Genomic DNA, 27,023 nt, shown 5'->3' on the forward strand with positions numbered 1-27,023 from the left:
GCTCCTGCTGCACTGGTAAGAAGCAGGCAAACCGGACTCATTGGCCAAAAGCCCCTCACTGCTGAATCCTAGCCAGGGTGTCAGAGGGTGAACCGGAACTCCTCGCTGAGGAGCTGGATTTGAACAACAAGGTGCTGCAAATCCACCCTCCTTGGGCCTGCTGAACTGAACGTCCCGCCCAGACTCCACATCCTGGGAGCGGTCCCCGGTGATGTTCTCGGTCTTCCAGATAAAAAGAAAACAGAGGATGCTATTAGTTTTCCAGCTGATACAGGAAAGAGGAATACAGGAATGAGGAAAGAGGAATGAGAAAATCGAGAGGTCTAAGGCTTAAGGGACACCACAATAAGAAAATAGTTTTTTAAAAATGAAATAGAATTGGTACTTCTCTAAGAAATACCAGTAAGTGTAGGCACACATCACAGAGTTGAGGGAAATGGAAATATTTTTTTAGTGAGCTATTCTTTTGTTAACAGGCATCGCCCAGCCTAATATCGGCCGGTCCTTAAGTGAGATGAAGGACTTAAGTAGCTCATGACATAGAAGGTCCTCAGTAAATGTTCACTTTTTCTAGATAGAAATAATGTGGGGCTTGCGACTTGATGGTTTTTGTGGGGCAAGGGGAGATCTGATATGTAGACTTGCACCGCAGCCCCAGGCCCAGCTCCCTCAGTAACACAGAGAATTGGCATTCTGCTGCTTGGGTGAGGAGCCATAGAAGCGGAAGTGTCAGAGTGTATTTTAAAAAATAAATTTAAGTTTCTTTTAGGGGGACCTTGACATTCTACAAAGGTGAATAATAAAATAATCTCATTTTGAAAGTCAGTTTGGCAACTTTAGGACTGCATATATAAAATTTTAGAATAGAAATAAGAGTGAATGTGTGAAAAATTTCTAAAATGAAAACAAAATTATTTTGGGAGGTGGACTTTTTCTTTGTCATTTCTTTTAGCTGTGACACACACACCACACGTTGTTCTACTAATTCACTCGTGGCCTCACAGGGTATTTGGACAGAAGGAGTTGTAGAAATCTTGTGGTCTCGTGTCCTTGTCGTACCTGTGAGGGAACTGGCACTGGAGGGGTGAGGAGTAAAGGACCTTGCCCAAGGTCAATGTAGGTCAGACGAACCCGAATCCATGTCTTCGTGTCGAGCCTGAGGGTGGTGCTGTTCCCTGCATATTTCTCTAAGGTAAGCCACACTCCAAGCACAAAGTCCAGGCAGCATAGTTTCTGAGCTAGAAGATCCCTCGACCTAGATAGCACTGACCAGTAGAACTTTCTGGAATGTAGAAGTGCTCTATATTGATGCCCTGCCCCATATGGGAGCCAGGAACCACATCTGGCCCTTGAGCACTCGGAATATGACTGGTGCATCTGAGGCACTGAATTTTTCACTTTCGTTAATTTAGATTCAAACAGCCCTGGCTGGTACTCTGTTGGTTGGAGCGTCATCCCGATGCACTGTGGTTGTGGGTTCAATCCCTGGTCAGGGCACACATACAAGAAGCAACCTAGGAATGCATAAATAAGTGGAACAACAAACAATGTTTTTCTCTCTGTCCTTCCCTCCCTTCCTTCTGTCTAAAATCAATAAATAAAAAAAGTTTTTAAAAGACTTTATTTATTTATTACTAGAGAGAGGGAAGGGAGGGAGAAAAGGAAGGAGAGAAACATCAGTGTGTGAGAGAAACATCAATCAGTGGCCTCTCACACGTGCCCTGACCGGGGACCTGGCCCACAACTCAGGCATGTGCCCTGACCAGGAATCAAACCGGCCACTTTTCAGTTGGCAGGCCAGCAGTCAATCCACTGAGCCACACCAGCCAAGGGCAATAAATAAAAAAACTTTTTTAAAAAGCCGCCTGTGGCTCTGGTTACTGCACAGGTCAGCACAGCTCCAGATGCGGTAAGTTCCTTGGGATCGGTGGCCGCGTCTTGCTCATTGCGGTCTCTGGAACGGCATTTTCTCATAGGAGGGACTCCGTCAGTGTTAACTGAATTGAACTCAATTTAGAAGTACTGGAAGCTGTAAGAAATACAGCTTCACTACTATGTGTTTGAAAATAATCCTGTACACCCCAAATTCATATGGTAAACTAGAAGACATCAGTGAAAAGGAAGTTTTTGCTATGATGTTAATGAGAGCTTAACTCTCAGTGAAGCAAAAGAGAAAAACAACAACAACAAAAAAACCCAATAAAAACAAATGCATTTTCAAGTGGCTGGCATTTGCAGTGACATTGCTGGGTCCAGTGGTGACGTGGGTCCCGTCCTGGCTGTTTTACCAGGCAGCTGATGTACTCGTGTTTCCTGCTCTGTCCCCCGAGATTGGTGCCCTGATACTCTCTGGAAAAACAAAACTTAAAAGGTTTGCAAACACTCATTTCTACCCTGAAACACATCTGACCCATTTTCAATGTTGGATTATCTCTTCATCCTGGAAAGTGGTGTAACATAGTGTTTAAGAGACAAATGACCCCCAAACCATCCCCACCCTGTTGATTCCTACCTGGTGGCCTCTGTTTCCCTCTGTAGAATTGAGACACGCCCTACCTCAAAGCTGCGTTCTAAGGACCGCATGGGAGTGTGTGTGAAGGGCCAGCCAGCGCCTCCTGGTAAGAATAAAAGCTGATGCTCATCCTTACCATGTGCCCCAAACCGGTCCAAGGGCTTTGCTTGCATTAATGCTTTGAAGCCACACAACCACCTTAGGAAGTCAGTTATAACGGTCCCTCCAAACTCACTCACGAGGCACAATGGGGAACAGTGAACATCCTCTGGATGGAGTCTAGTTAGCTGCATAGTTAAACTGTCTCAACAAATGCCATTTTTGTTACTGTTTTTGAAAAATATCTTAAAAGTCCACAGAGTCTAGTGGAGTTTAAGCCCCTGCCAGAGTACCTTTCATTCATGACCGCTGTCCATCTGGGGAGGAAGGCGGTTATTTTCTTTAAACAGTATGTCGGGAACGCGATCATTCCTGGACTGACCACAGCACCTCATCTGGTCAGAATAACGCTGTGGACAGAAGCCGAAGCCCCAAACCCCACCTGAGTGATGAGGGAGGGGAGGAGGGGGGTCCTGACCCACTGCTACTCATTGGCCATTAGGTGAAACTCAGACAATTCTACCTATAGGAAGGTCTGATGAAGTTAATGTGGGGTACCATTCGCACCAGATCTTCCTGAGGGCAAGGCTGAGCCATTGTGAAAGCAGCTTTGGACGTTAATCAGAAGTCCCTGGGTCGTCATCTGAGGTATAACTCACGCTATACCCTTGAATTCTTACATCAAGGCCACCTGCCTCGTTCCCTTTTGGTATCTGCTCTGGTCTCCGAAGTTAAAATCTTGGCTAATGAGCCCATCTATTTATGTGAGTGTGTACACAAGTGTTTTGGGGAGGCAAAGGTTAATGACTAAACCCTTGGCCAAGGACATTAATTTCTATATACATATCTGCTCTGGTCTCATTAGATTGTAAGGTAAAATATAATAGGTTTGCCTTTTGACCCGGCAATTCCACTGCTGGGAATATACCCTGAGAATCCTGAAACACCAATTCAAAAGAACCCATGAACCCCAATGTTCATAGCAGCATTACTTACAATAGCCGAGTGCTAGAAACAGCTTAAGTGCCCATCAGTAAATGAGTGGATCAAAAAAACCGTGGTACATTTACACAATGGAATACTATACAGCAGAAAGGAAGAAGGAACTCCTACCCTTTGCAATAGCATGGATGGACTGGAGAGCATTATGCTCAGTGATATAAGTAAGCGGTGAAAGACAAATACCATATGATCTCACGTATAAGTGGAACCTAATCAACAAAATAAACAAGGGAGCAAAATAGAACCAGAGACATGGAAATAAAGAACAAACTGACAGTAACCAGAGTGGAGGGGGAGAGGGGGATAACAGGGGGAAGAAGGGGAACGGTCGCCAAGGAACATGAATAAAGGACACATGGACAAAGACAATGGGGGGGGAGGATTGAATGTGGAAAATGGGGGGTGGGTAGGGCAGGGGAGAGTAGTGGGGGGAAAATGAGGACAATTGTAACTGAACGACAATAAAAACATTTTTTAAAGAAAAAAATGTAGTAGTTTCTCATGAGGCTGAGGCCATGGAGTCTATTTGTAAAAGCTATTTGGGCTCTGGCTGGTGTGGCTCAGTGGACTGCGCACCAGTCTTCGGGCTGAAAGGTCGCCAGCTTGATTCCTGGTCAAGGCTCATGCCTGGGTGGCAGGTCACATCCCAGTAGGGGGCCTGTGAGAGGCAACTAATGTTTCTCTCCCTCTCTTCCTCTCTTTCTCCCTCCTTGTCCCTCTCTCTAAAAATATATAAATAAAATCTTAAAAGCTATTTGGCTCTACACAAACAGAAACTGTGCAGTTATGGATGTTAGGGAAGAATGAGATAGAATAAGGACTGGCCAGTGTAAGGAGCAAATACAAAGATAGCTTTACTACTGGGAAAATAATTCAAAGGGCATTGACAGTGAATAAAGAAACAGTGTCTTCTGGTCTCAGAGGCAGATTCTGGGCAAATTTTGCAACCAAGAGTTTGGATCTCAACCCTAAATGCCCTAAAAGGGGTTTCCGTGTCTCCTTCAGTTCCCAACTGCTGTAGCAAAACCCAGGTGGCAGGGCCACCACTCTTTGATGTCCACACAGGTCCTATGATTCGGCTGTTTTGCTGAAAGTCCCCAGGAAGCAGAGTTCATCCTGGCGGAAGAGGCCGGAGCTGTCTCCAGGGCAGGCAGCTGGGCTCAAGACCTCTGCGGAGTGCGGTCATTTGTTTACACAGCTAAATCAAACACCACCTTGGGAGGAGAAGCTGCAGTGACAGCAGGCGCCCTTCTTCAACTGTGACCTCTCTGACTCCAACTCAAACACATTAAGTAACAGATAAATTAAATTATTTATTAAGTGGGAAACATTGGCCAGTGGAGGAAAGGAAACAAACCTTTTTGTTTGAACTTGATAGTCAAAGGGGACAGGCACCCTGCCCTGACATGTTTTGCCTAATACACCCAGGACATGCGGGGGTGAGTCTTCAGGGATGAGGGAGGCCTGCACCCTCACTTAGAGATGTTGGCTCTATTATCCTGCCTCTTACATCTTTAATTTCCAAACGCAGGCTGGGCACAAAGCGGCTGAGGGATGCCAGTGGAAGCCCAAAGTGGTCCTGCTGGTGTTAATGTAGACACCTGGGGTTCCTTTTGAAAAATGCCAGTGGATGTGGGCAAACATCCCAGAATGGATTTCCTGGCAGATCTAGACAGTTACCCTTAAGATTTATTTCCCACCGCATGGAAAAAGCCACTGGCTAACACAGCTTTGGGCCGTGTGCTTGGCTGGGGTGGTGAGATAGAGCCCAAGGCAGTGCAATAAATTTCATCCAACGCAGGGGCCCGTGAACAGACAGACCTCTGAAACGGTCAGCCACAAAGAGTGAGGAAATGCACCACTGGAAAACAAAGGGACGGGAAATGCACAGCTGTTAAAAAATGCCTGTTTCTAAAACAAATAAATACAATAGTGGAGCAAATAAAAAGGCCGAGTTGGAGCAGGAAGCCTCACACTGGGGCAAAGCCACCAGGTAATGCTTGCTATTTAGTCGGGTCCCAGGGAAAACGATCAATAAGCTGGCTGACAACTACAGGGGACTTCAGCTCTCAAAGCTTTCACGTGTAACCATCCCGACAGCTCTGGGAGGCGGGTACTACCAAATTGAAAATACATAATGGTCAATAGAGCTGGTCACTGACCAGGCCAGGTGACTCTCTAGGCCCATCTCTGGACACTACTGCTGCTCCCCATGGCCACTCACTGCCCTAAAGCATAGTCACACCCTCACGCAGACTGTCAGCTTCTCCTGAACTTGCCTTGCGGGCTCTTCCTCTGTACTTTGCTAATGGTCTTCCTTCTGCCCGAGATTGTCTTTCTTCCTTGCTTAGCCAGCAAATTCAATTTTTAAGGCCCAGCTTTAAATGTATTTTCACTTTTAATTTGGCATTAATGAATGTCTACTTTATGCCACGGTAGCTCCGCTGAGGTAAACTGGGAAATCAAAAGATAAATAAGCCCTGGCCAAGTGGTTCAGTTGGTTGGAGCATTGTCCTGCACACCAAAAGTTTGCAGGTTCGACCCCTGGTCAGGGCACACACCTAGGCTGTGGGTTGAATCTCTGGTCAGGGCATGTAGGGGAGGTAACCAATCGATGTTCTCTTTCTCTCTTACTCTCTCATGCCCTTTCTCTGGCTCTAAAATCAATAAACATATCCTTGGGTGAGGATTAAAAAAATAATAATAAGATAGTTTGGAACCTTAAGGGATTCGGGTTTATGGGTGTGGGGAGGGGTATAATGGAGGGAATATGGTGCATAGAAGCCCTGAAATACAGGAGCTGGGCCCTGAAGGGGGGTGCGGGTATTGAGACAATAAAGGGTCAGCCACTCAGCATGCTGTCCATCCCACGTAACGTGGAAGAGTAGTGAGGGGCTGGGCCATAGTGGGCTTCACCATTACGGCCATAAGGGGGCAGTGAGTAGCTTTAGGCAGGCACGCCCTGGTGAGGCTAGGGTTTAGAAGGATCTCGCTAGGGCAGCTGGGAACTAAATGGAAGGAGTGAGAGACTGGAGGCCCCAGACCAGCTAATAGAGATGGCCCAGGCCTCTGTAAACAGGGGCCATGTGTGAAGAGGGAGAGGAGGGATGTCAGAGGTAACTGGGAGGAAGAACTAACAATCCTTAGAGAATCTGTGACATTTTGAATTTGGAGTTGTGCAACCTGTTTCTATGCCATCAGGCTGAATTATTGTTCCGACCATTCTTTGAGATTCCACCGCCATGACATTTCTGCTCACATGCTTCTCTCTCCCCATAGAATGTGAGCTTCTGGGCGCAGGGGTGGATTGTGTTTATTCAGGTGGAGGTAGGTCAATAGATGCAAATATATGAATGACGGAATGGGCGCCAATCTGTTTGGTTTTCTACTATAAACCGTTATTTTCAAGCAGAAAAAGACCCACTCAGAATAGTGTCTGTTATCCTCAATATTATAAAATAATTGGTGCCTTCATCTGACTCATTACGTAATTCACCCAAACAATTCTTACTGAGCCCTTACTCACGTGCCCCTCATAATATAGGAGAAAGAACATCCTTATCAGAGTCAGGCAGGTCTGGATTGGAATTCCGGATTCCCGCTTATCTGCCGTGGCATGTCAGGAATGCCATTTTTTTAAATTCTATAAAATGACAGTAGTCATGCCCGCCGGGCAGGTAGTTAAGAGTGGTGTATAAGATGACATGTAAAAGTGCCCCAGACTCAAGTACAAGTCCCTGTCCTCCACCCATGAGTGCTGGCCACCCCCTCAACCTCTGTTCTCCTTGCTCAGCCCAGTTCTACATTTCTGAGAGACTGATGAAGGTTAAAATAAGGTCGCTGCCCATGAGTTGCTCATGATCCAGCTCGTGACTCTTGAAATAGTATTGCCCTCATAGTACAGACGTCTGTGCCCTTCCTCCCTGTCCTGCACCGTCACCCCAGCCTCCCAATGCACATTTTGGAGTTAATGAATCAACAGAAGAAAGCAATAGGACAGATATTCTGCAAACATCTATACATTTGTCTCTAAATTCTGCTACATGATCAGTAGCTTTATCATCCTACTTGTATTTTTCTTAGGTTAGCTTGAAAAATACACTCCTGAGCACAGTCTGGTTGGGTGGCGGTGGCTTGTGGCCAAGAGCCTGCAAGGTACAGAGGAAAGGCAGTCCAACAAAGTTCCGTGACACTGATCCATCAACACGATCAGCACCACACAGATAAAAAGAGCTATGCACCTACAGTGACCGTGTTGACAGCAGAGGAAAAGGCAATGAATGAATGCATGCTTTTTTCAAGCTTTAGGGACAGGTAGTTGGAACTGGTTGAAGTACACTTTTACACATTGCTTAGAGGTATTTTCATATTAAAGTTGGGCTGAATTCAGCTTCCTGATGTGACATTCAAGATCTGAAATTCAAATATACTATGAAATTAAAATATGCTGTGAATTCCATAAATAGTGTTTCATCTGTGCAAGGCCTAAACTTTCCCTCAACAAAGAAATCAACAGGGAGGGCTGTATATGTTTGTTTTAACTAAAGGGTAATCAGAGGAATAAATTATTAATTTCTCTAACTGTGCTTTTCTCCACACATAAATTAAGACCATAAGCATAGAAACATACTAGTCTAAGGCATTGACCTATATGAAGACTGACTTGCCGTCGGTCCCCTTAGATGTGGCAAGCAGCGTGACCAGAAGGCCTGCAGAAATGCGTCTCTCCACATGCTTGAGATGCAAGGCTCCCCAGATCATTGCCCCTTACCCTGGTCCACACTGCATGCCTGCTGACCAGGAAGTCTGTCTTTCATTAATTTGTTTTTTTTCCCCCGCTGAGGGCAGGGCATCATGGGGAAGGCAAAATATGGTTATAGGATGAATGAGGTCATAGAAACCCCCAAATGAGAACAAGAAAAGTTCCTGAGCCACTGAGCCATCTCCGTAAAGTGCCAGGATGTGCCCAGGGCCATCCTGCTGTGCCTGCGGGAATGGCCTGACATTCCTGATTCCAGGCAACTCACTAAGGTTAATGTGAAGGCTAGCTTCACAGTCCCTGGGTAATGTTTACACCGAGTTTGGAATCTGAGAAAAAGGTACATTCCTTACTTGGTCTGTGGTTCAGGGATAGACATTCATGTGGCTCACAGCAAGAGCTGCCACGCACCAGAAGTTTCTGCTATGCACCCAGCCCTCTGCCATTTCATCCTCACAGCTACCTGAAGAGACGACATCACCCCCACCCCGCCCCACCTAACGGACGAGGAACTCGAGGGCAGAGGATTCACACTCATGCCTAACTGACCACTGAGTGCTCTGCACACTTCTCTCATTTTGTCAACAACTACCCTAGAAGGTTCGTTGTGTTACTCTCTGGACGTATACGTAAGACAGTTAAGCCTTAGAAGGTAAGCGACTTTCTTAGAGTGACTCAGCTCATAAGAGGCAGAGGTCCAGGCCCACCTGCCCTCACTGGACGGGTGAGAATTGTCCGTAAGCTGTAGCCTAACATTGCATGCTTGCTCCCCAGAAGGGAGGGGCTCCTGGGGAATGGGGCACACTCCAGGCCACTCAGTGGAACGTTCAGTAGCTCAGGCCTCACCCCAAGCAGAAAGGAAGGGGCTTTATTTAGCCTTTCTATTAGTTGAAGAGAAAAACCTACTGGATCACTCCCTTCCCCACAACAATAAAAGGCTTAAAGTTCTTTGCTTAGTTCAGTTCTCTTGTTCAATGTCATATCTGAATGTCCACTGACCTAGATTGACATAATTTTCATTTAAAAAATTGTTTTTTGCTTAATTTCTCTTAAGGGATTTTTTTTCTTTTTTGGAAGTAAGCTTAGAAGCTGGCCCAGGAACTTCTCACAGCTCTTTAGTCCCAGTCATATTACTGAAAAGGAAAGCCTCAGCCAAGCTGTAAACAGTCTGTGAAGGAACACGCTTGCCACCCTGTCCCGGAGAGACCCTCAGAATGGGAGCTGGGGGTCTCCATGGCCCCTCTGGACTTCCCAAAACACAAGAACAGCAGTGGGAAAACCCAGGGCCAGTTGCAAAGATCGGTTTCTCCCTCACTGCGCATTTCCCCCTCCTACCTTCTCCTTTCCAGTCCTTCCCTCCTCACTTTCCTCCTCCCTCCCCCCACAGGCAGGAAGATCAGAAACTTCTTCATAATCACCTGTGAGCTTCTGCACCATCAAAACCCCTCTTAGGGACCCCTGGGGAGGCCACTGACCTGTGGCCACCTGGCCTTTGCCTAGGAGCTCTCTAGTAGGCTAATGGGATTGCAAAACCCTCAGGAAGCGTTGGTGGTTGAGGCTGGTTACAATTAGCAGCTTTGTAATCCCTAGAGGAGGAGTGGGGGTGGCTCAGTGGCTGGACCTGATCTCACCAATGTCTCTTTCCTTCTCCTAAGCAGTATTTTTTGTTTGGTTGTATTTTGTTTAAAAGATAATATTTACTAAGTGCTTATTATATGCCAGGAACTGTTCCAGGTGCTTGACATGAATTAATTTGATTCTCATAACAAGCCTACTAGGTAAGAACTACTAATATCCCCATTTTATAGAAGGGGAAACTGAGGCACAACTAGCAGGAATTTAAACCCAGGCAGTCTGGCACCAGAGGCTGAATTATTAAGGTATCTGTTGGGCATCTGGTTCTACATTAAGCACAAGCTACCCAGAAAAAAATAATGCTTTTAAAAAAACAAGACCTTTATGTGACCATGCAAATGTCAAGTCAGACGAGACAAGATATATTCCCCATCACAGCCCCTTCTGGCTCTCTGAGCAGCTCCGTGGCGGTGGGCAAGAACAAGCGCCTAATGAAAGGCGGCAAAAAGGGAGCCAAGAAGAAAGTGGTGGATCCATGTTCTCAGGAAGATTGGTGTGATGTGAAAGCACCAGCTATGTTCAATGTAGGAAGTATGGGAAGAATACTGGTCACGAGGACGCAAGGAAACAAAATCACAGCTGATGGTCTGAAGGGTTGTTGTTGAAGTGAGCCTAGCTGACCTGCGGAATGATGAAGTTGCCTTTAGAAAATCCAAGCTAATTACTGAGGAAATTTAGGGCAAAAGCTGCCTGACTTCCATGGCATGGATCTTACCCGTGACAAAACGTGCTCCGTGGTCCAAAAATGGCAGACCATGACCAAAGCCCATGTTGATGTCAAGATTACCCGATGGTTATTTGCTCTGTTTATTCTGTGTTGGTTTTACTAGAAATGCAACAATCGGATTTGGAGGGTGTCCTATGCTCAGCATCAACAGGCCCGCCAAACCCAGAAGAAGACCGAAATCCTGACCCGAGAGGTGCAGACAAATGACTTGGAAGAAGTGGTCAAACATGGCTCCAGATGGCACTGGAGAAGACACAGAAAACACTGGCCAGTCTAATTCTTTGCTCCATGATGTCCTTGTTAGAAAAGGCAAAATGACGAAGAAGCCCAGTTTGAACTGGGAGATCTCATGGAGCTTCGCGGTGAAGGTAGCAGTTCTGGAAAAGCTGCTTGGGATGAGACATGTCTGAAGTTGAATGGGCTGATGGATATGAGCCCCCAGTCCAAGAATCTGTTTAAAATTCAGACATTTAATGTGACAAATAAAAAAATCCTATTTGAGAAATATTTATTACTGATTGTACCTCACCGAAACATTGTGAAAAACCCTGAACTCTGTTCTGAGAGAGTAAAGGAATAGAGCCCCTCGCTTCTATCTGTGCTCCCTCCAAGAGTTCTGCCTATATTGTCACCGCAGTGGTAGAGGTCGTGGGCGTAGCAGGGACAGAGGCTTAGCTGGCAGAGGCACTGTGAGAGGAGAGCTATGTCAACTGAGTAATCACACAAAGGGACTTGAAGTTCCCACCAATCTAACAGGTGTGCAAACATACAGATTCCCAGGCCTCGTCCCTGGAATTCTGAGTCCATTGATCTGAGTAGGTATCCAAGAATCTGTTTTATAAAAGGTGCCCAAGGTCATTCTTGCCTTCGGACAAGTCAGGAATCACTTTGTAACCTGAAGTTTGGTGCTGTTGCTGTCACACTGGCCTATTCTGAAAGGCCACCCAGGGAGCCTCTGTTCCCCCTTCCATGGTTCTGGAAGGAAGGTCCCACAGTCTGGGGAAATTCTGGTGGTACCAGGGCAGCAGGGAGCCCTCAAAAGCAGATAAAGCCAGGCTTTTTCTCGATATTTAGTTACTGTCAGGAACCAGGAGTCTGGGGGAGGGGGCCTGCTCTTGGGGGCCCTCACCTTAATTCCCTCTCCTGTTACCCAGAGCATCTTCTACCTTCTAGTGGTTCCAGTTGACACGAGGCCCAGACCTGGCCCTGACTTGGCCCTTTGGCAGGTGTGACAGTGTGACAGATGGAGAGGTTCCCTGGGAATTTGAGGTCAAGTATAGGGAACCTATCCACATGGAATGGCAAATGTAGCCCAACCCTATCGGAAAGCCCATAGGCGCGTGGTGGCACACAGGACGCCAAACCCACGGATCGGCTCTCCCGTGGGAAACCAGGCCTGCATTGTACCTAGGCTGCTTTGAGACTTGCTCTTGCTAAAACTCCCACACCCTGAGTTGAAGCAGCAAATGCTTACTGCATATCTTTAAAGTAACTTCCTGCAGTCTGTGCTAATTCTCCCAAGGACTGAAGTGTAACCAGACCAATTACTCTTATCAGTTCCCTTGCATTTGCAACATTTTTTCCCTGTTAATCTATAGGAAGTAATCAGTAACATCTCTTCCTTCGCTATCTGTAAAAACTAATTACCTAAAGCAAACTTGAGCATAACGAATAAGAACCTTCTTTGATGTACGTTATTAGAAAGCCAATAAAAGCCTGTCAAGGCAAGGATCAAGGCGCTCTCCCCTTGAGACAGTGGCCTTGATGTCCCTTTTCCTGCATAGGACTTCGGTAGACCGGGTGAATTTGTCTCGTCTCAGCCACAACACCCCGGACACTGCTGGCCGGAGTCCGCATCAGTCGAGGATTCAGAAATACCTAGGATGCGCTCCCTGACGCTGGGTAACTCCAGTCTTGTCATTCAGCCAGAGATGGACGTGTTAACAGGTAACTCAAATCTAACATGGATAGGGTCTAAGAGAAGTGTGAAGAGAAGGCCAGGGAAACACACAGGAGTGAATGGCTAAACCTGTGTGTAAGTGGCATTTGAGGGCTGAGTCCCAAAGAATGAATAAATGGGAGCTAAACAGATGGGGAAGGAAAAGTCATTTCAGGCTTTTCTGCCTTATGTTTCTTCTTTTAGGGAAACACCCATCCCCACTGTACAGTAATCCTGCTCAGTCCATGAGATGCCGATGAAGCTAACTCTGCTTCCCTTTCTCCCCATGGGCACAGGGCCCAGACCCCCATCACAGCACACAATCCTCTCCCCGCTCCCCGCCTCGAGGGACAGGTAGAGCAGCCAGGCCAACCAGAGCACTGCATAGTAGTAATGCTTACACTCTGGGAAAGCCACTCCCACTTCCTGCAGAATTTTTGGTGTAAAGATGACCACAGAGAGCTGTAAGCCACTGACATGTCACGGTGTCACTAACGGAAGAGGACCTGGCCAAGACTGGGAGGGTGGAGACAAGCTGCAAGGAAAGATGGAAGGACAGGAGGGCCTCGTGGTGGCATCAATTCTTAGATGCCCTGAGCTTCCAAGTTATGTCAGCCTCTGAAGTCTCACTCCCTGACTCTCTCTTGCTCTCTCTCTTTTTTTTTTTTTTGTAGCAAAAAGACCCTAATAAATGGGCAGACAAACAGCATTCACAAAGGGGGCAATCAGGAGATATTGGAGTGCATGGAGGGTGGAGAAAGGACCAGAGCAGAGCTGAAGCCAGGGAGTGAGCAGTGGCTGGGAAGGTGGGCTGGGCGGGTTTGGAAGGAATTGTGCTCCTTGGGGACTCAGTCATTAAGATTTTAACATGAAAGTGATGCTGCCAGATGTGTGTTTGGAATGTAGACCCGTGTCACTGGTGTCACTGTGGACAAATGCCTGAGTCAAGAGATTGGACCCTGGAGTCCAGCAGTTAGAACAGGCTGGTGGGCAGAAGACAAAGCCTCTCAGCCTCAGAGAGCCTAGAAAGCAAGAGGTGGAGGTGATATTTAGGAGACCAAGTAGACAAAGCTGAGTGTGACACTGTGATTTGTAATGAGAAATATGTGTTTGGCTTTTATCCCTGTCTCTGGCCCAGAGCTCCTGAAGCCCTTAGAGCTTCCTCTGAGTCGTGAGCAGGAGAAAGGTGTCTTTGTTATGTTAATGGTGACTTTCCGAAAGCACCTAAGAAAGGGGGGCTGGTTGCCAGGAAAACCAGGTGATTAGAGGGTTGGAAATTTCAGTACCACCATCCCCTGCCCGCCATCCCCGCTCCTGGGAGGCGAGAGGGGCTGGAGACTGAATTCAGTCACCAAAGCCCAATGATTTAATCAGTCATGCCTGTGTAATGAAGCCTCCATAAAAAGTCCGAAAGGATGCGGTTCTGGGATGCTCCAGGTTGGGGAACACACCCCTGCCCACACATCTTGCCCTATGCATCTCTTCCATCTGGCTGTCCCTGAGTTGTATCCTTTAGTGATAAACTGGTAACCCAGTAAGTAAATTGTTTATCTGAGCTCTGTGAGCTGCTTTAGCAAACGAATAGAACCCACGGAGGGGATCATGGAAACCTCTGATTCAAGCCAGGTGAATGACCTAGATTTGTGACTGGTGTTTGAATTTGGGGGTAGGGCAGTATTATGGGACTAAACCCTTAATCTGTGGAGTGTGATGCGATCTCCAGGTAGACAGTGTCAGACTGAGTATAGGACACCTAGCTGGTATTGGAGCATTGCTTGGTGGTGTAGGAAAAAAACCCCATTCACTGGAATTGGGTGCAGATGATCCCTGGTGACTAGACACGATAGAGGCAGTTGAGAGGTCAGAAGAGCAGGGTCCTATCTAACAGCTGTGGCATGGGACCTTCTTTAACCTGTTCAACCTCAGCTTCTGCATCTGTAAAATGGAAACAATAATAGCACACACTTCTTGGAGTTGTTGTGATGATTAAATGAGCTAATGTATCTGTGGACCCAAGAAGAAAGATTCGTTTGATAAGAGGAGGAAATTATCTGCTGAGGCGGATTCCCTATGGTCAACTGAGGGCCCACATTTTATAAACAATAAGACCCTGGCAGTCATTTACCAACAGGACCTTCTCACACACTCCATACACTGGGAAGAACCTCACACTGAACTGTTGACTTCCCATATTGTGCCCTGCTTGCTAAGCAGGCTGAGTCAACTATTACAGGTGAGGGAGTTCCTGGTTTCAGCTTTCTACCAGTGGCCTAAGACCTGCCCTGTGCAATCAAAACAAATAATGCTGACCAATCAGGACTGTGCATTTTGGGCCAATCAGAAGTGTACAGATTTAAACACCTTATTTACATAAAAGGGACCTAACTAGGAACTTGGGTGGGAACTTTTGCTGGAAAAGAAAGCCTCCCCTTTCTCTCTGCAGAACACAGTTTAGATGGCTGCCTCATCTGTGTCTCCTGGGCTGCAACCCTTTTTGCCCAAAGAAGTGCTTTAAGATTTTTTTTTATTAAAACCTACAATTAATTTTGGTTTGCATATGTAAGTAAAAGCACTTAACCAGTGCTTGGCACAAGGTAACACTTGATAAGTGATAGCTGTGGTGTGGAAGGGGAAGAAGAATGGTAATTAAGGGTGGCACTAAAGTCTCTAGCTTGAGAATTTGGAAAAATGCTGAGGACAGTAATCAGAACAGAAGACAAATTTGGTTTTGGACACATGGAGTCTGATGTGCTTTCAGAACCCGGAGGTGAGAGGGTCCAGCAAGCAGTGGGCCCTCAGACTTGAGGTTTGGTAGACAGCGGCCAAGGCCGGTCACTGAAGCAGTGGCCGACAGGAGAAGGTTGAGGACAGACTCAGACGCTCCCGGGGCTGCGATGCAGGAGGAGTCAGGGAGGAGTCGTTAGGAGGCAGGAGATGTGAAGGGGGAATTGCTTTTAAGTGTGGATAAGCTGTTAGAGCACAGGACCCATCTCTGTCTGGGGGCTGTGGGAATTCCTGTTTCTTCAGTGGGGAAAACGAGAGCTGAAACCCAAGACCACTTGACTTGCTGCGAGATCTCTGGCCCCATCCACAGGGCTGTCTTCGAGGGGCTCAGTGTAGCCCTTAGGTGGCTTGCTGCTTCTTACCTCCAGGTATTGATTAGCCAGGCGCAGGGCACGATCGGTGATGTTAAATATGTCTCTCCAGTTGAAGTTGGCCACGTCATCAGCCTGGTTCTCTGGAGCACCCTTGTACAGGAAGTTCAGCACAGCTTCGGCAGTAATACCTTCTTCACCAAACTGCTTATTCAAAAAGCCTTTTACTGTTGGATTCGCCAGGGTGTCCTTGGGAAGAAGCAAAACAGTCACGGCATTTAGAAAATTCCATAGGATCTTCAGTCTTGTTCTTGGGCCATTTCCAACTTTTAATAAATAGAGGTAGAGACTCTAAGGCACGCTAAAAACTCGTGGGTTTTCTTCTATTATAGGTGTACCTACCTAGATCCCATCTCCCCCCACACGCAGTCTCCTCCCCCATGTAACAGAGGGAGGATGTGTATGTTGAGGTGGGGGGAGAGGGGCAGGGGAGGTGGTATACAGGAAACTTTCTTTTTCTTATGGATCTTTTTACTCTCTTTTAATTATCCCTGCTATATTGAACCCTTGTCTCCGGGCTTAGCAAAGCTGGAAATGAGAACCACCTTTGCAATTACAGAAGTGGCGACTCCTCGAGGAGACCTCTCTTTGACTCTGAGGCCCACAAGAGAATTCATAAAAGCAAGAATCATCAGGAAGCCACTGGTTTTGTGGCCATCTTTCCATTTCCCCAGAACTGAAAAAAGAGATTTCCCACCCAAAGTCAGTGACTGCACTGGGTGTCAGCTTCTGGAACTAGTGCCTTTGGGCCCTGCTGGTTATGTTTTGATCCAACGCCAGCTGTGAACAGCCCTTTACTGGGAAAAGGAAACAAGAGGCACTTTCCGGGCCTCCCCCATCCCCATCCTTACTCGGATCAAGGCCATCTGGGTGCTCTCATCAAAGAAGTACCAGACCTGGGGCCCCACTTCTTCCCAGGCTTTGACTAACTTCCTAATGCGCTCCAGCTCTTCAAAAGTCGAGTTGGCCTAAAACCAGACAGAGACAGACAAAGTACGAGAGGAAAATGAGAGAGAACCTGTGGTTATATCTTTCCTGCTCATGTCAGAAACCCTCAATGTTTAGGAAACACTTTTCTAGGCTGTGTCTTAATTTTCTCATTCTACTGACATTTTCCAGAACAATCTGCTATTTCCCAGCCTCCCAGATCGACGGAATCTAATGTTTTAGTATCTCAAAGGTACATGTAGTATTGATGATGCTATTATCTCAGTAGCTAACTAAAGCTAGATTTGGACTCCCCGTGAGCAAATGCTCTTCCTCCCACCCTCCCTGTCTTTATTTCAGGCAGCCAGGATTCAGAGAACCCTCCCGTTAGGGATACAATGCAGGCGCTGGGAAAGAAAACCTCATTGGAGGCTGGGTAGAGAGGGGAGGGCCTAGGCAGGGGGTGCTAGCAGTTTGATAATGGGGGAGAAACTCAAGAGTCTACTTAGCAAAAAACAAACAGGAGCCTCACTATCAGGAGGGCACTCTCTCTCTCTCTGTCCCTCTCCTCCCTCCCTCTCTCTCACTCTCCTCTCTCCCCCTCTCTCATCCTTCTGGGTGGTCCAGGGTAGGAGGGACAAGACCAGCTGGAACTGGAACCTTACGTTCTTCAGGATCCCGCGTGCTGCAGGACAATCCGGCGTGAAGAGGATTTTTCCCATCAGCAGTGGCTTTGCTGCCCTCCAGGCTATTTTGGTTAGAGGGTTGGACTCCAGGCTCTGGATCAGTGCATTACAAAAGGTCGCTAACGGGACCGAAGGGACAGATTTTATAGAAACTCCCGCTGCTCAGAGCTAAACATGGTCATTAGTGTGTTCAAATCACATGTCTTATTCAACTCTATGCTGGAGGATTTTACAAATAACCTAAATTAATAGGCTGTACCCCACCAGTAACAAGCTCATCATTAGAAAGTAACAAAATGCCACAATTCATCTCAATCAGGGCCTCATCAGAGAAACAAAGGATGGGGTTTGCCCTGTGGTTTCTTCTGCTTTAGAAGAAGGAGGTTGAGGCGCCCGCTTGTGAATATTGCAAGGAGCAGAGGCCATTCTCAGATGAAAGGGACTGAGAGGCCACACGAGGCCTCCCCTTAGAATCTCAACTTTAGTCCCAATGATTTTCCTTCAATTAGCTGCTTAACTTCTTCATTGTGCGTGGCTATTTTAGGGCTCAATGACGTTTGGTGCATGCCTCGCTGCCTCTTTAATGTTTAACGGGAGGGTCACTCAGTTGCATTTCTTCCCCACCCCACTCTCCTTTACCCTATAAGAGCCAAAAAAAATACTGAAAGGTGGGAAAGAGGACTTGCCAGGGACTTGCCATTGGGAACACAATTCAGTACTACACACACAGATTTTCAGCGCATTGTGTTTGTAAAAACACCCACAGCCGTGTTTACTTGCCAGGGCCCTTCTGACCTGAGCTTGGCTTGCAGCTCTGGGCTGCCTCCTCATTTATCTTTCTTCTCTTCCTCTAGAATGCAACCCGAGTTCAATCAGATCAGTGGGAAATGTCCTCTCTGTTCCCTTTCCAAGTGGGTCTCAGTTCTTTCCATGGCTCACATCCAGAACTCTATGCACACCACCCTCTTCTTGTAAGGAGAAATGCTTTTCTGGGAGGAGAAGCTCTTTGCCCAGACCCCTCAACAAGAGCAACGGAGAGTCAACCCTGGGACTGGTTTCACCTGAAAGTGTCAAACCTTCAGCTTAACTGACGCCAGAGCCTGAATTATACACAGGACACAGAAAACTTACTTGTTTTTTTGTCGTAAGAATAGATAGCGTCTTTCCTTGTGGAGTCAATCCCCAGGAAAGCCTTATAATTATTGTCTTCATACCAGTTGAAAGAAAACACCCGAGAGCCTCCTCCCTCTGGGTAGCCACACAAGAGGTCAGACAGGACATCTGTCAGCTGAGTGAAGGTCTCTGGACCAGCAGTCTTCATGAGGGGCCTGGTCACCCACAGCAAGTCTTGGACACTTGGTCGATGGATGAACTAGGGCAAGGCAAAGGTTTTGGGTTATTTTAAGGCAGTCAGAGTCATAATCTACTGTGAAATCAAGTTACAAGGTATTGGGGAAACCTCCACATATGTATTTGAGTTCTATATTTAAAAGAAAAACATCTATACTCTCAGCAATCATGAACTCGACTGCCATCCACTCAGGGCCTAAGAGGAGACTAAGGGGCCGGGGGTAGGTGGAGGTGGACAAAGGGAAGGGAGACAGGGCTGGAAAGAGACTTTGCTTGGGGCAATGAACGCATGATGCCATGGGCAAGTGATGTTTTGTTGAGTTGTGTACCTGAAACCTGTATGGTTTTGCAAATCAGGGTCATCCCAATGAATTCAATTAAAAAATAAACTAAGATAAGTCTTAAAGAACATCAAAGAGTGACCCCCAATTCATTTTAATATCACTTCTCTCATCTATTCCCCTTTACTTAAACTCCTTGGTGATGTATGTGTCTTTGGGGAAATGTCAAAAATACTTTTCTGTAAACTAATTCTTGGGTTCTGTTACTCCACCAAGATGGAGATACTGGAAGAAACTAGGAAATAAAATGATGGAGGAATGGAGCTGTCCTAGAAAGGCAAGATCTGAGCAAATTTCTATGGGCAAATAATAATTTAGGATTTAGTTTCTTATAATTGGAAAATTATCTTCTTATTAGCTTAATTTTACCAAATGTGAACTCTTGCTTTTCCTGAAATGTGTGGTTTGTGATTTCTGTGTGTGTGTGTGTGTGTGTGTGTGTTAAGATCCAAGCAAATATAGAACAGATGAAGTCTCAATAGTTGGAAAAACATTTAAAAAATTTTTTTTAAATTCTGCACCCAACTAATTAGAGGCTGGTGGTCTCCTCTCCATATGGGAACCGTTGCACTATCTGGCCTCACCCTTTGAAGGTAGGTCTGTAATGCTTAGAACTAAGTGAAGGGCTTCCAGAGTGGCCAGGGTCTCGGCTCCCACAATGCCATCTGACTTTGCTTTAAGGAAAAATACAAAATAAAAACAATGCTGCTTTTATTCCCCTAATACACATTATTACTCATTTTCAAAGGCATGTGGGAATTTAAAAAACCACTAGGATTCAATCAGGTGAGACTGAAAGCCATTCCTGTGCCACAGTAAGTGATGTTTACCTGTCATCCCCTCTCTTTGTCCACATGCCAACACTTGCCCTCTGAAACTACTGAGCACCAGGTAGAACCCACACAGTGAGTCATGCCTATAATCACAGTCTAGTCTTCAATAATAAAGTCAGAATCTCAAATTGCTTCTACAGCAGTAAGTCTTAGGACAGTCTTGTAAGGGCTGATTATTATGTTGCTCATTTAATCGAGGCACTCAGAGATGAAGGGGCTGTTCCAGGGTCAAATGGTCTAGTATCAGTTAATATAAATGGGGCCATGTGCTTCAACCTATCTGGTCAGGCAAGAATCCTTCTGGAACTCCCACACAGAATTAAGAGTGTTGATATGCTTTGGGAATTTTGTTTTTTACATTCTCAATAAACTTTAGACCTATTATACTGATATGAATTTTTTAAATGCTTATAAATAAAAGAATGTTAAACGGAGAGTCCCAGAGCAGCAGGTGGCCCTCAGTACAATGGGCCCTTCTCTAACTTTCTCTGCTCAGACACTGCCCAAAACAGATTCCAACCATGCAATGTTCCAGCTTGGCTAAGTCCAAGTCGACTGCAGGAGGAAAACATTTGGGGAAAGTTGTTTCATTTTTGCCTCCCTTATAATACTCATCACACTTGAAGTCATTGTTCCCATCTCTGTCCCCATGGGACTGTACGTCTCACAAGGGCGGTGACCATATCTGTGCAGCGTTATGCCCCCCAGCACTTCTCATCTACTGAGTAAAAGATGAGTTTCTACCTGGGCAAAGCCTTGTGCAACCAGATGCTCATTAAAATGTGCCCATCTCTCACAAAACAACACAAAAAATTCAACTCCTTTCATTGTGATGAAATGAGTCGATGTATGTAAGACACTGAGCCCTGCAAGGGCCCTACACATGTGTTCTCCTACTGCTGTGCAACAGACTTATGTGGATTTTAAGAGCATAACAGAATAATGGGCCACTTTGGTACTGGAAACACTTAGATTCCATTGTGAGGCCACTGATAATTTGTGCCATACCAGACAAGGTCGCATTTCTCCCCAGGTGTGAAGCCAAGAGGATGGTTCCCTTCCTTTTGCCTTCAACTCAGGAGCTCAGATAATTTAGGATATAAGCTAGTGCTTTGAAATTGCTAGATGGAAAGACCAAGTGTATTTCTCCACGAGCAGGTTTGAGATACAATTAAGTTGTTTGACATCACAACTGCAGTAAATTGGTGGAAAGATAAAAGTAAACCCTAATGAACTGTCATCAGGCCACTTACCTCTTGAATTCTTGGTGACATATCAGATAATATTTTCCCCCAGGATCTCAGATCGACACCTTGAGAACTGCTATCTAGGAGTGTAGGAAGCTGTAATTGACAGGAAAAATAGTTTTTAAAACATTTTTATACATACATAATGTGTATAAAACATTTTTATACATAGTTATACATACACACATAGGCACTATCTGATCTCCTGTATGCTTGAAGAACATTTCCTCCCTCCTTTTTTTATTAAGGCAGGAATGCTATAAGGAGTAATGACTGTTTTTTTTTCAAGGTTTTATTTATTTTTAGAAAGAAGGAAAGGGAGGGAGAAAGAGAGGGAGAGAAACATCTATGTGAGAGAGACACGATTGGTTGCCTCTTGTACACACCCTGCACCCCAAGTGGGGACCCAACCATCAACCCAAGTATGTGCCCTGACCAGGAATTGAACTGGCAACTTTACACTTTGTGGGATTATGCCCAACCGACTGAACCACGCCAGGCCGGGCATTTCCTCCCTACTTTCTAACGCAAGACTGCTTTCAGAAACAAACTTCTTTTACCTAACTGAGAAGATCAAAGGCTCCTATTCCAAGTCACCCTGCTGAGCTAGTCAATCACAAATAGTTTCATGGTGACATGAAATACCCCAAATGATTCTGATTGCTCCTTCAGTGACACCAAACAAGACTCCCGAAGGAAGGAAAACAGAGTGTAAAGGAGGCTGCCTGTGGTGATGCCCATCTCTTCCCCTTGGGCTTTGTACACATGTTCAGGCTTCCTTGTCATTGTTCAAGTCTTTGCTCCTTGTGTCCATTAAGGCAGGTTTGTGGCTTCCTCTGCTCAGCACCACTTTCTTATGTAAATGATTCAGCCAGTTACATCACCTTTCTTTCAGGCTGCTGCTGGCAGCTTGAAAGAGAAAGAAGTTCCCTTGCCACTCTGCAGAGACAGCAGAGTTCTGGTGACTCCAGATCCAAGGGACAAAACAGAGCTGCGTGTGCCTTTTCCACAGCAGTGGGGGACGTGGAAGCCCACTTGCTGGTTCTAAGTCCCAGAGCCCTTTGTGAACACCTTGTTTTCCGGAAACCAAGGTCAAGTCCTGAGTGAATGACATCATTCTTTAGAGTTTCAAAACTGCTTGCATCACTGATCCTTTGTCTTTTGGGACGGAATTCTAAGTTTTAAAAGAGTGGTTTTCAAGCTCAAGTATGCGTTCTGACTAGGCCTGGAGGGGATCTGTCTTTTAACAAGCTTGACATGTAAGTCTGATTCAAATAGTTGTGACCACAAGCCACAACCTCAGTTTTTCATTTGCTAGCGGTTCCCCTAAATGATGGGTGCAGGAATCCAGCTGCGGCAAAGCAGAGAAGCAGGTGGAGTTAGGCTTTGACCAGTCTTGCCTCCCATTTCTAGCGAGATGTCCTGCTCCCCTTTCTCCCTGCTATAATGCCATAGGCATTCCCTCTCACCCTGAGACTGAAGAATAAATGTCGGTGCACTCAGGGGGCACTTCAGGCTTATTTTTTAACTCTGAAATGAAAGGCTTTCTTATGCATGGCAGCTGCAGAGCAGACAGGAGAATTTCCCAGACATAGGAGGGGCAAAGCCACCAATGAAACCATACCACTGAGAAGTATCTTTTCTCCTTAACCTTAACACTGGGCCAAGGCATTGGTCTTGCCATGACTTCTTTCAATAGCTTCAGGGTAGGCTGGGAAAAGCACTTTAATTCCTGTTTTTCCCTAGCGGGGTGGGGCTGAGAAGAATAGGTGGAAGAGACACAGCGAGCAGATAAAACATGTTTGCAATGGCAAGTGATCGCCAAGTCCTGCTGATTCTTCTTCAAACTTTCTGTATTAAAACCTAGGGGTCATCCACCAGCTCATTCAACTTGAGCACCTGTCTCATCCCCAGCAGCTTTCCCAGAACTGTTCCCTTCACCATGAAGCTCCAGGAGTTTGATCTGAGCAAGCTGGCTGAAACCATCTGAGGAAAAGTGAGCATAACTGAGAATTGGATACTATTAAGGATTTTTGTTAATTTTGTTTGGTGTGATTATGGCATTGTGATTTTGTTAAAAGAAGTGTGTTTTTATCTGGTAGAGACACATAAGGGAGTATGTAAGGGTGAAATGATATGTTGTCTGTGGTTTACTTTGAAGACATCAGAGGAAAAGATCAGTCAAATGCTGGTAACAGTTGAAGCTGGGTGATGGGTACATCAGAGTTCATTATAATACTGTCTCTATTTTTATACTTATTTCTAAAATGCAGTTTTAAAATAAAGGGTTTTTTTGCATACAGAAATAAATAAATCGCTAAATGCTAAGTAAATATTCTCTTTTTTTCTTCTTCACTGGGACTGCCTTTGCTCAGGCTCTCTTTGCTTCTCTCCCAGAATATTATGTCAGAACAGGTCCCTGCTGGTCCCTTGCTGGTGGTCCCTTGCCTCAAGTCTCCTCCCTTCTAATGCACCGTCCACATTGCAGCCTGAGTTACCTAACAGGCTAGTCCAATCATGCCACTTCTCTTGCTCAAAAATCTTCCATGGCTCCACACTGCCTCCAGGACAGGTCAATAGCAAGCAGTGCCAGATACACACAGCCTCATGAACTGGTATGTGGCTCCTTCTCTAACCTTCTCTCTTGCTTCTCCTTCAACAGGCTGAGCCTCTTCTACATCCCCTAGTGCATCAGTCTCTTTCTTGTTCCCCCAGCCCTGCCCACCATTCCCCTACCTTTCTCTGCCTGACAAACTTCTCATCCTTCAAGTCTTAGTCCTAACACAACTGTGTAGGTAAGAGACAGTTGTTCCCATGGAAGATTGAGATGAGAGCCTTTTCTCTGTGCTCCTTGGCTTGCCCTGGCCCTGTTCTGCTCTTCTGAGGCACCTTCTTTGCACTTCACCACTGGGCATTATCCTGTCATTTACTCATCATCTGTCTGTCTTATTAGGTGTTAAGCTCCTTGTAGACAGGAACTGTGCCACACACACACACATACATATGTATATACATGTGTATGTATATAAAATGTGATGAATGAATGCTCTTAGTATAACAACAAGCAGACCGACTATAATAGTTTATATGCATAATGCCCCATAGAATGATGTGCTCATTTAGGGCAGCGTACTAGTCAGGATTCTCCTGAGAAATAGATCCAATAGGATGTATATATTATTCATAGCAGGGCCTTGAATAACTTTTCATTCAATGTTGTTTCATTAAATATCATTTTGTTATAACGTTGATGAGATGCTATAGGAACTTAACTCTTTTATATCAGTCTATGGTAAAATTGGTTCTGTTATACGTTGTTTGGCTTAAAGTCACAGAACCTATCAATGATGCTAAGTGAGGACTTACTGTATATTATATATACATATTTATGTGTGCATTTGTATATGAACAGGTTTGTTATAAAGAATTGGCTTATGCAATTGTGGAGGCTGGCAAATCCCAAGATCTGCCAGGTGAGTGGGTAGGTTGGACACCCAGGAAGAGCTGATGTTTCTGTTTGAGTCTGAAGGCAGAAAAGAGGTCAGTGTCCCTGTTCAGAGGCCGTCAGGCAGGAAGCATTCCCTCTTACTTGCAGGAGGGCCAGGCTTTCGGTCTGTTCAGGCCTTCCCCTGATTGCATGAGGCCCACTCACATTAGGGAGGGCAATCTGCTTCGCTCAGTCTATTGATCTAAATGTTAGTATCCATCAAAAGTGTCCACATGGAAACACCCAGGGTGACATTTGGCCAAATATCTGGAGCCCCTTGAATGACCTACCACAGGCCTCTGCTTCAGAGTTACTTACAGCCAATTGCAGTTTCTAGATGACATAGTTATCCATTTTGACAAATATGTGTTTTCTGCTGGGTACCAGGGGCTGGGGGTATAGCAATGAGCAAAGCGAAGTCCTCCCTTTCTGAAGTTTGCCTTCAAGATTCTCACTGATGGATCTTCAGCCTTCCCTTCATTATTATCACGTATGTGTGCTCAGGATTCTCACGAATGAAAGAACTTCCCCTGCTCTCTCATCCCCCTGCCGCTGCAGTCTAACTTCCCTCCCCCACCGGTATTTCCACACTTCTGAGAACAGCAGCCTGCCTTCAGGGACTGCACTCTTTCACCAACACTTCCCCATCTCCCACCTCACCCTGCTATTTAGAAGCTTTAAGTAGAGCCCCTAGTTTCCACCTAGACACTTTGGGTTCCTATCTTTTCACATCTCTCTGCTTTTCTTGACACTTTTGGTCCTGTCCTTTTGAAGCAGGGTGCAGCCAAGAGGAGGGCCCCAAGAAGGGATTTGTGATGGGGTTCAGGACTCGGGGTGTCCAGGAAATATTAGAAAAATGTATGTAGGATGTCCTCACCCCCACAAGCCTGAGCCAGGGGGGATGGGACACATGGAACAGGGCCATTCAGAGCTGTTTTGGGTAGCAAGAGCTTTGCAGCTAACCCCTGGCACAGTCATTTAACATATCTATAACCTTTAACTGGTTTCGTGGATATGTTAAATAGCTGTGGCCCTGCTTTGAGCCAGGGAGATGGGAGTGACTTCCACCCAAGGTGGGACTGGGAAGAAACTCCCCCTGGTTACAGGGCCTGTGGGAGAGCGTGGAGATGATTGGCTCCACGCCATGGGGCCACACCTGCCCAGACTTACTATGGCAGCCCAGTAAAGCTGGAAGAATACGGGGATGCTGGCAGGTGTAGCTGACTGTAGGAGGAGTTGGAAATGGGGCTGCAAAGGAAGATGGGTGCTGGGATTTAAACCTAGGCGTGGCAGCCATAGAAGGGGGAGGACCACAAGGTTTTGGGGGAGAAAGGAGGAGACCATGCGGCTCTGAAGGAAAGAGTAGACCCATGAGGTTCTGAAGCAAGTAGATAGATAGAGGTCCATGTGGTTCTGAAGTAAAAGAGGAGAGTACCACGAGGTTCTGAGGGGAAAGAAAGAGGTCCAGGATCAGGCAGCTTTGGTGAAGTAAGAAGAGGAGACCATGCGGCTCTGAAGAGAGAGGAGACCACGCGGCTCCAAAGTAAATGGAGGAGACCACGCGGCTCCAAAGTAAATGGAGAGGAGACCATGCGGCTCTGAAGGAGAAAGGAGTAAGCCATGTGGCTCTGAAGTAAATGGGAGAACCACGAGGTTCTGAAGCAAGTAGAAAGATAAAGGTCCATGTGGCTCTGAAGTAAAAGAGGAGAACCACGAGGTTCTGAAATGGGGAAAAGGACCACATGGTTCTGAAGGAGAGTAGAGAGGACCACGAGGTCTTGGAGTGCTTCTTTTTGTCACACGGCTTAGGCAGCAGGAGAGACTTTGCAGCCATAGAGAAAGGGGAGAGAAGACTCTTGCTGGTGGGCCATGAGAAGGTGCCACATGGCTTTGGATTAACTGGAGATCGCAGCAGCCACCCAGCTGATGGTGCCGGGAGCCTGAATCACAGACTTCTACTTCTTTTCCTGAGACACGGTACCCTGGACTGGGCACAGGGAGAGGGAAGGACTGTGCATCTGTGGGTGTTCTAAAGGACTTTAGTATCTTATTGAAGACATTAAGCCATTACTCTAAGTCTGTGTAACTTTTAAATAAACAATTCCTTTCCTTTTCACCAGTCTCTGGCATTGAGAGATGTCTTTCCTCTGGCGGCGGGCATTTCGAACCTAGCAGGTGGGCGTGGAGGAAGGAACCTCCAGAGACAGAAAGGGGGAATCCTTTCTGTAATAATTTATTGTGAACCACCCCCCGCCCTTGCTCTGTAACACTTTCCCTTCCTTGTTGTCTGTGTCATTGCTCTCATCTGGCTTGCTCTCTTCCTT

The 27,023-nt window shown here is 46.1% G+C and overlaps 1 protein-coding gene across 6 annotated transcripts in view; it reads right to left on the bottom strand.

The window, feature by feature from the left end:
* The window catches only part of ABCA4 (ATP binding cassette subfamily A member 4), a 140,860-nt gene that overhangs the window by 82,709 nt on the left and 31,128 nt on the right, over positions 1 to 27,023 (bottom strand). For all 6 annotated transcript variants that reach the window (XR_008426397.2, XM_053920595.1, XM_053920594.1 and 3 more), the window contains 5 exons: positions 21,219 to 21,308; positions 18,573 to 18,813; positions 17,421 to 17,560; positions 16,680 to 16,796; positions 15,820 to 16,017 (listed from right to left, as the gene is read on the bottom strand). Coding sequence is in view for 5 of the 6 variants with exons in the window: in XM_053920595.1 (XP_053776570.1) it covers positions 15,820 to 16,017; positions 16,680 to 16,796; positions 17,421 to 17,560; positions 18,573 to 18,813; positions 21,219 to 21,308 (786 nt within the window). In the remaining variant the exon portion in view is untranslated. The remainder of the gene's footprint in view (positions 1 to 15,819; positions 16,018 to 16,679; positions 16,797 to 17,420; positions 17,561 to 18,572; positions 18,814 to 21,218; positions 21,309 to 27,023) is intronic.

Source organism: Desmodus rotundus, chromosome 3, assembly GCF_022682495.2.
Source record: "Desmodus rotundus isolate HL8 chromosome 3, HLdesRot8A.1, whole genome shotgun sequence".
NCBI classification, from domain to species: domain Eukaryota; kingdom Metazoa; phylum Chordata; class Mammalia; order Chiroptera; family Phyllostomidae; genus Desmodus; species Desmodus rotundus.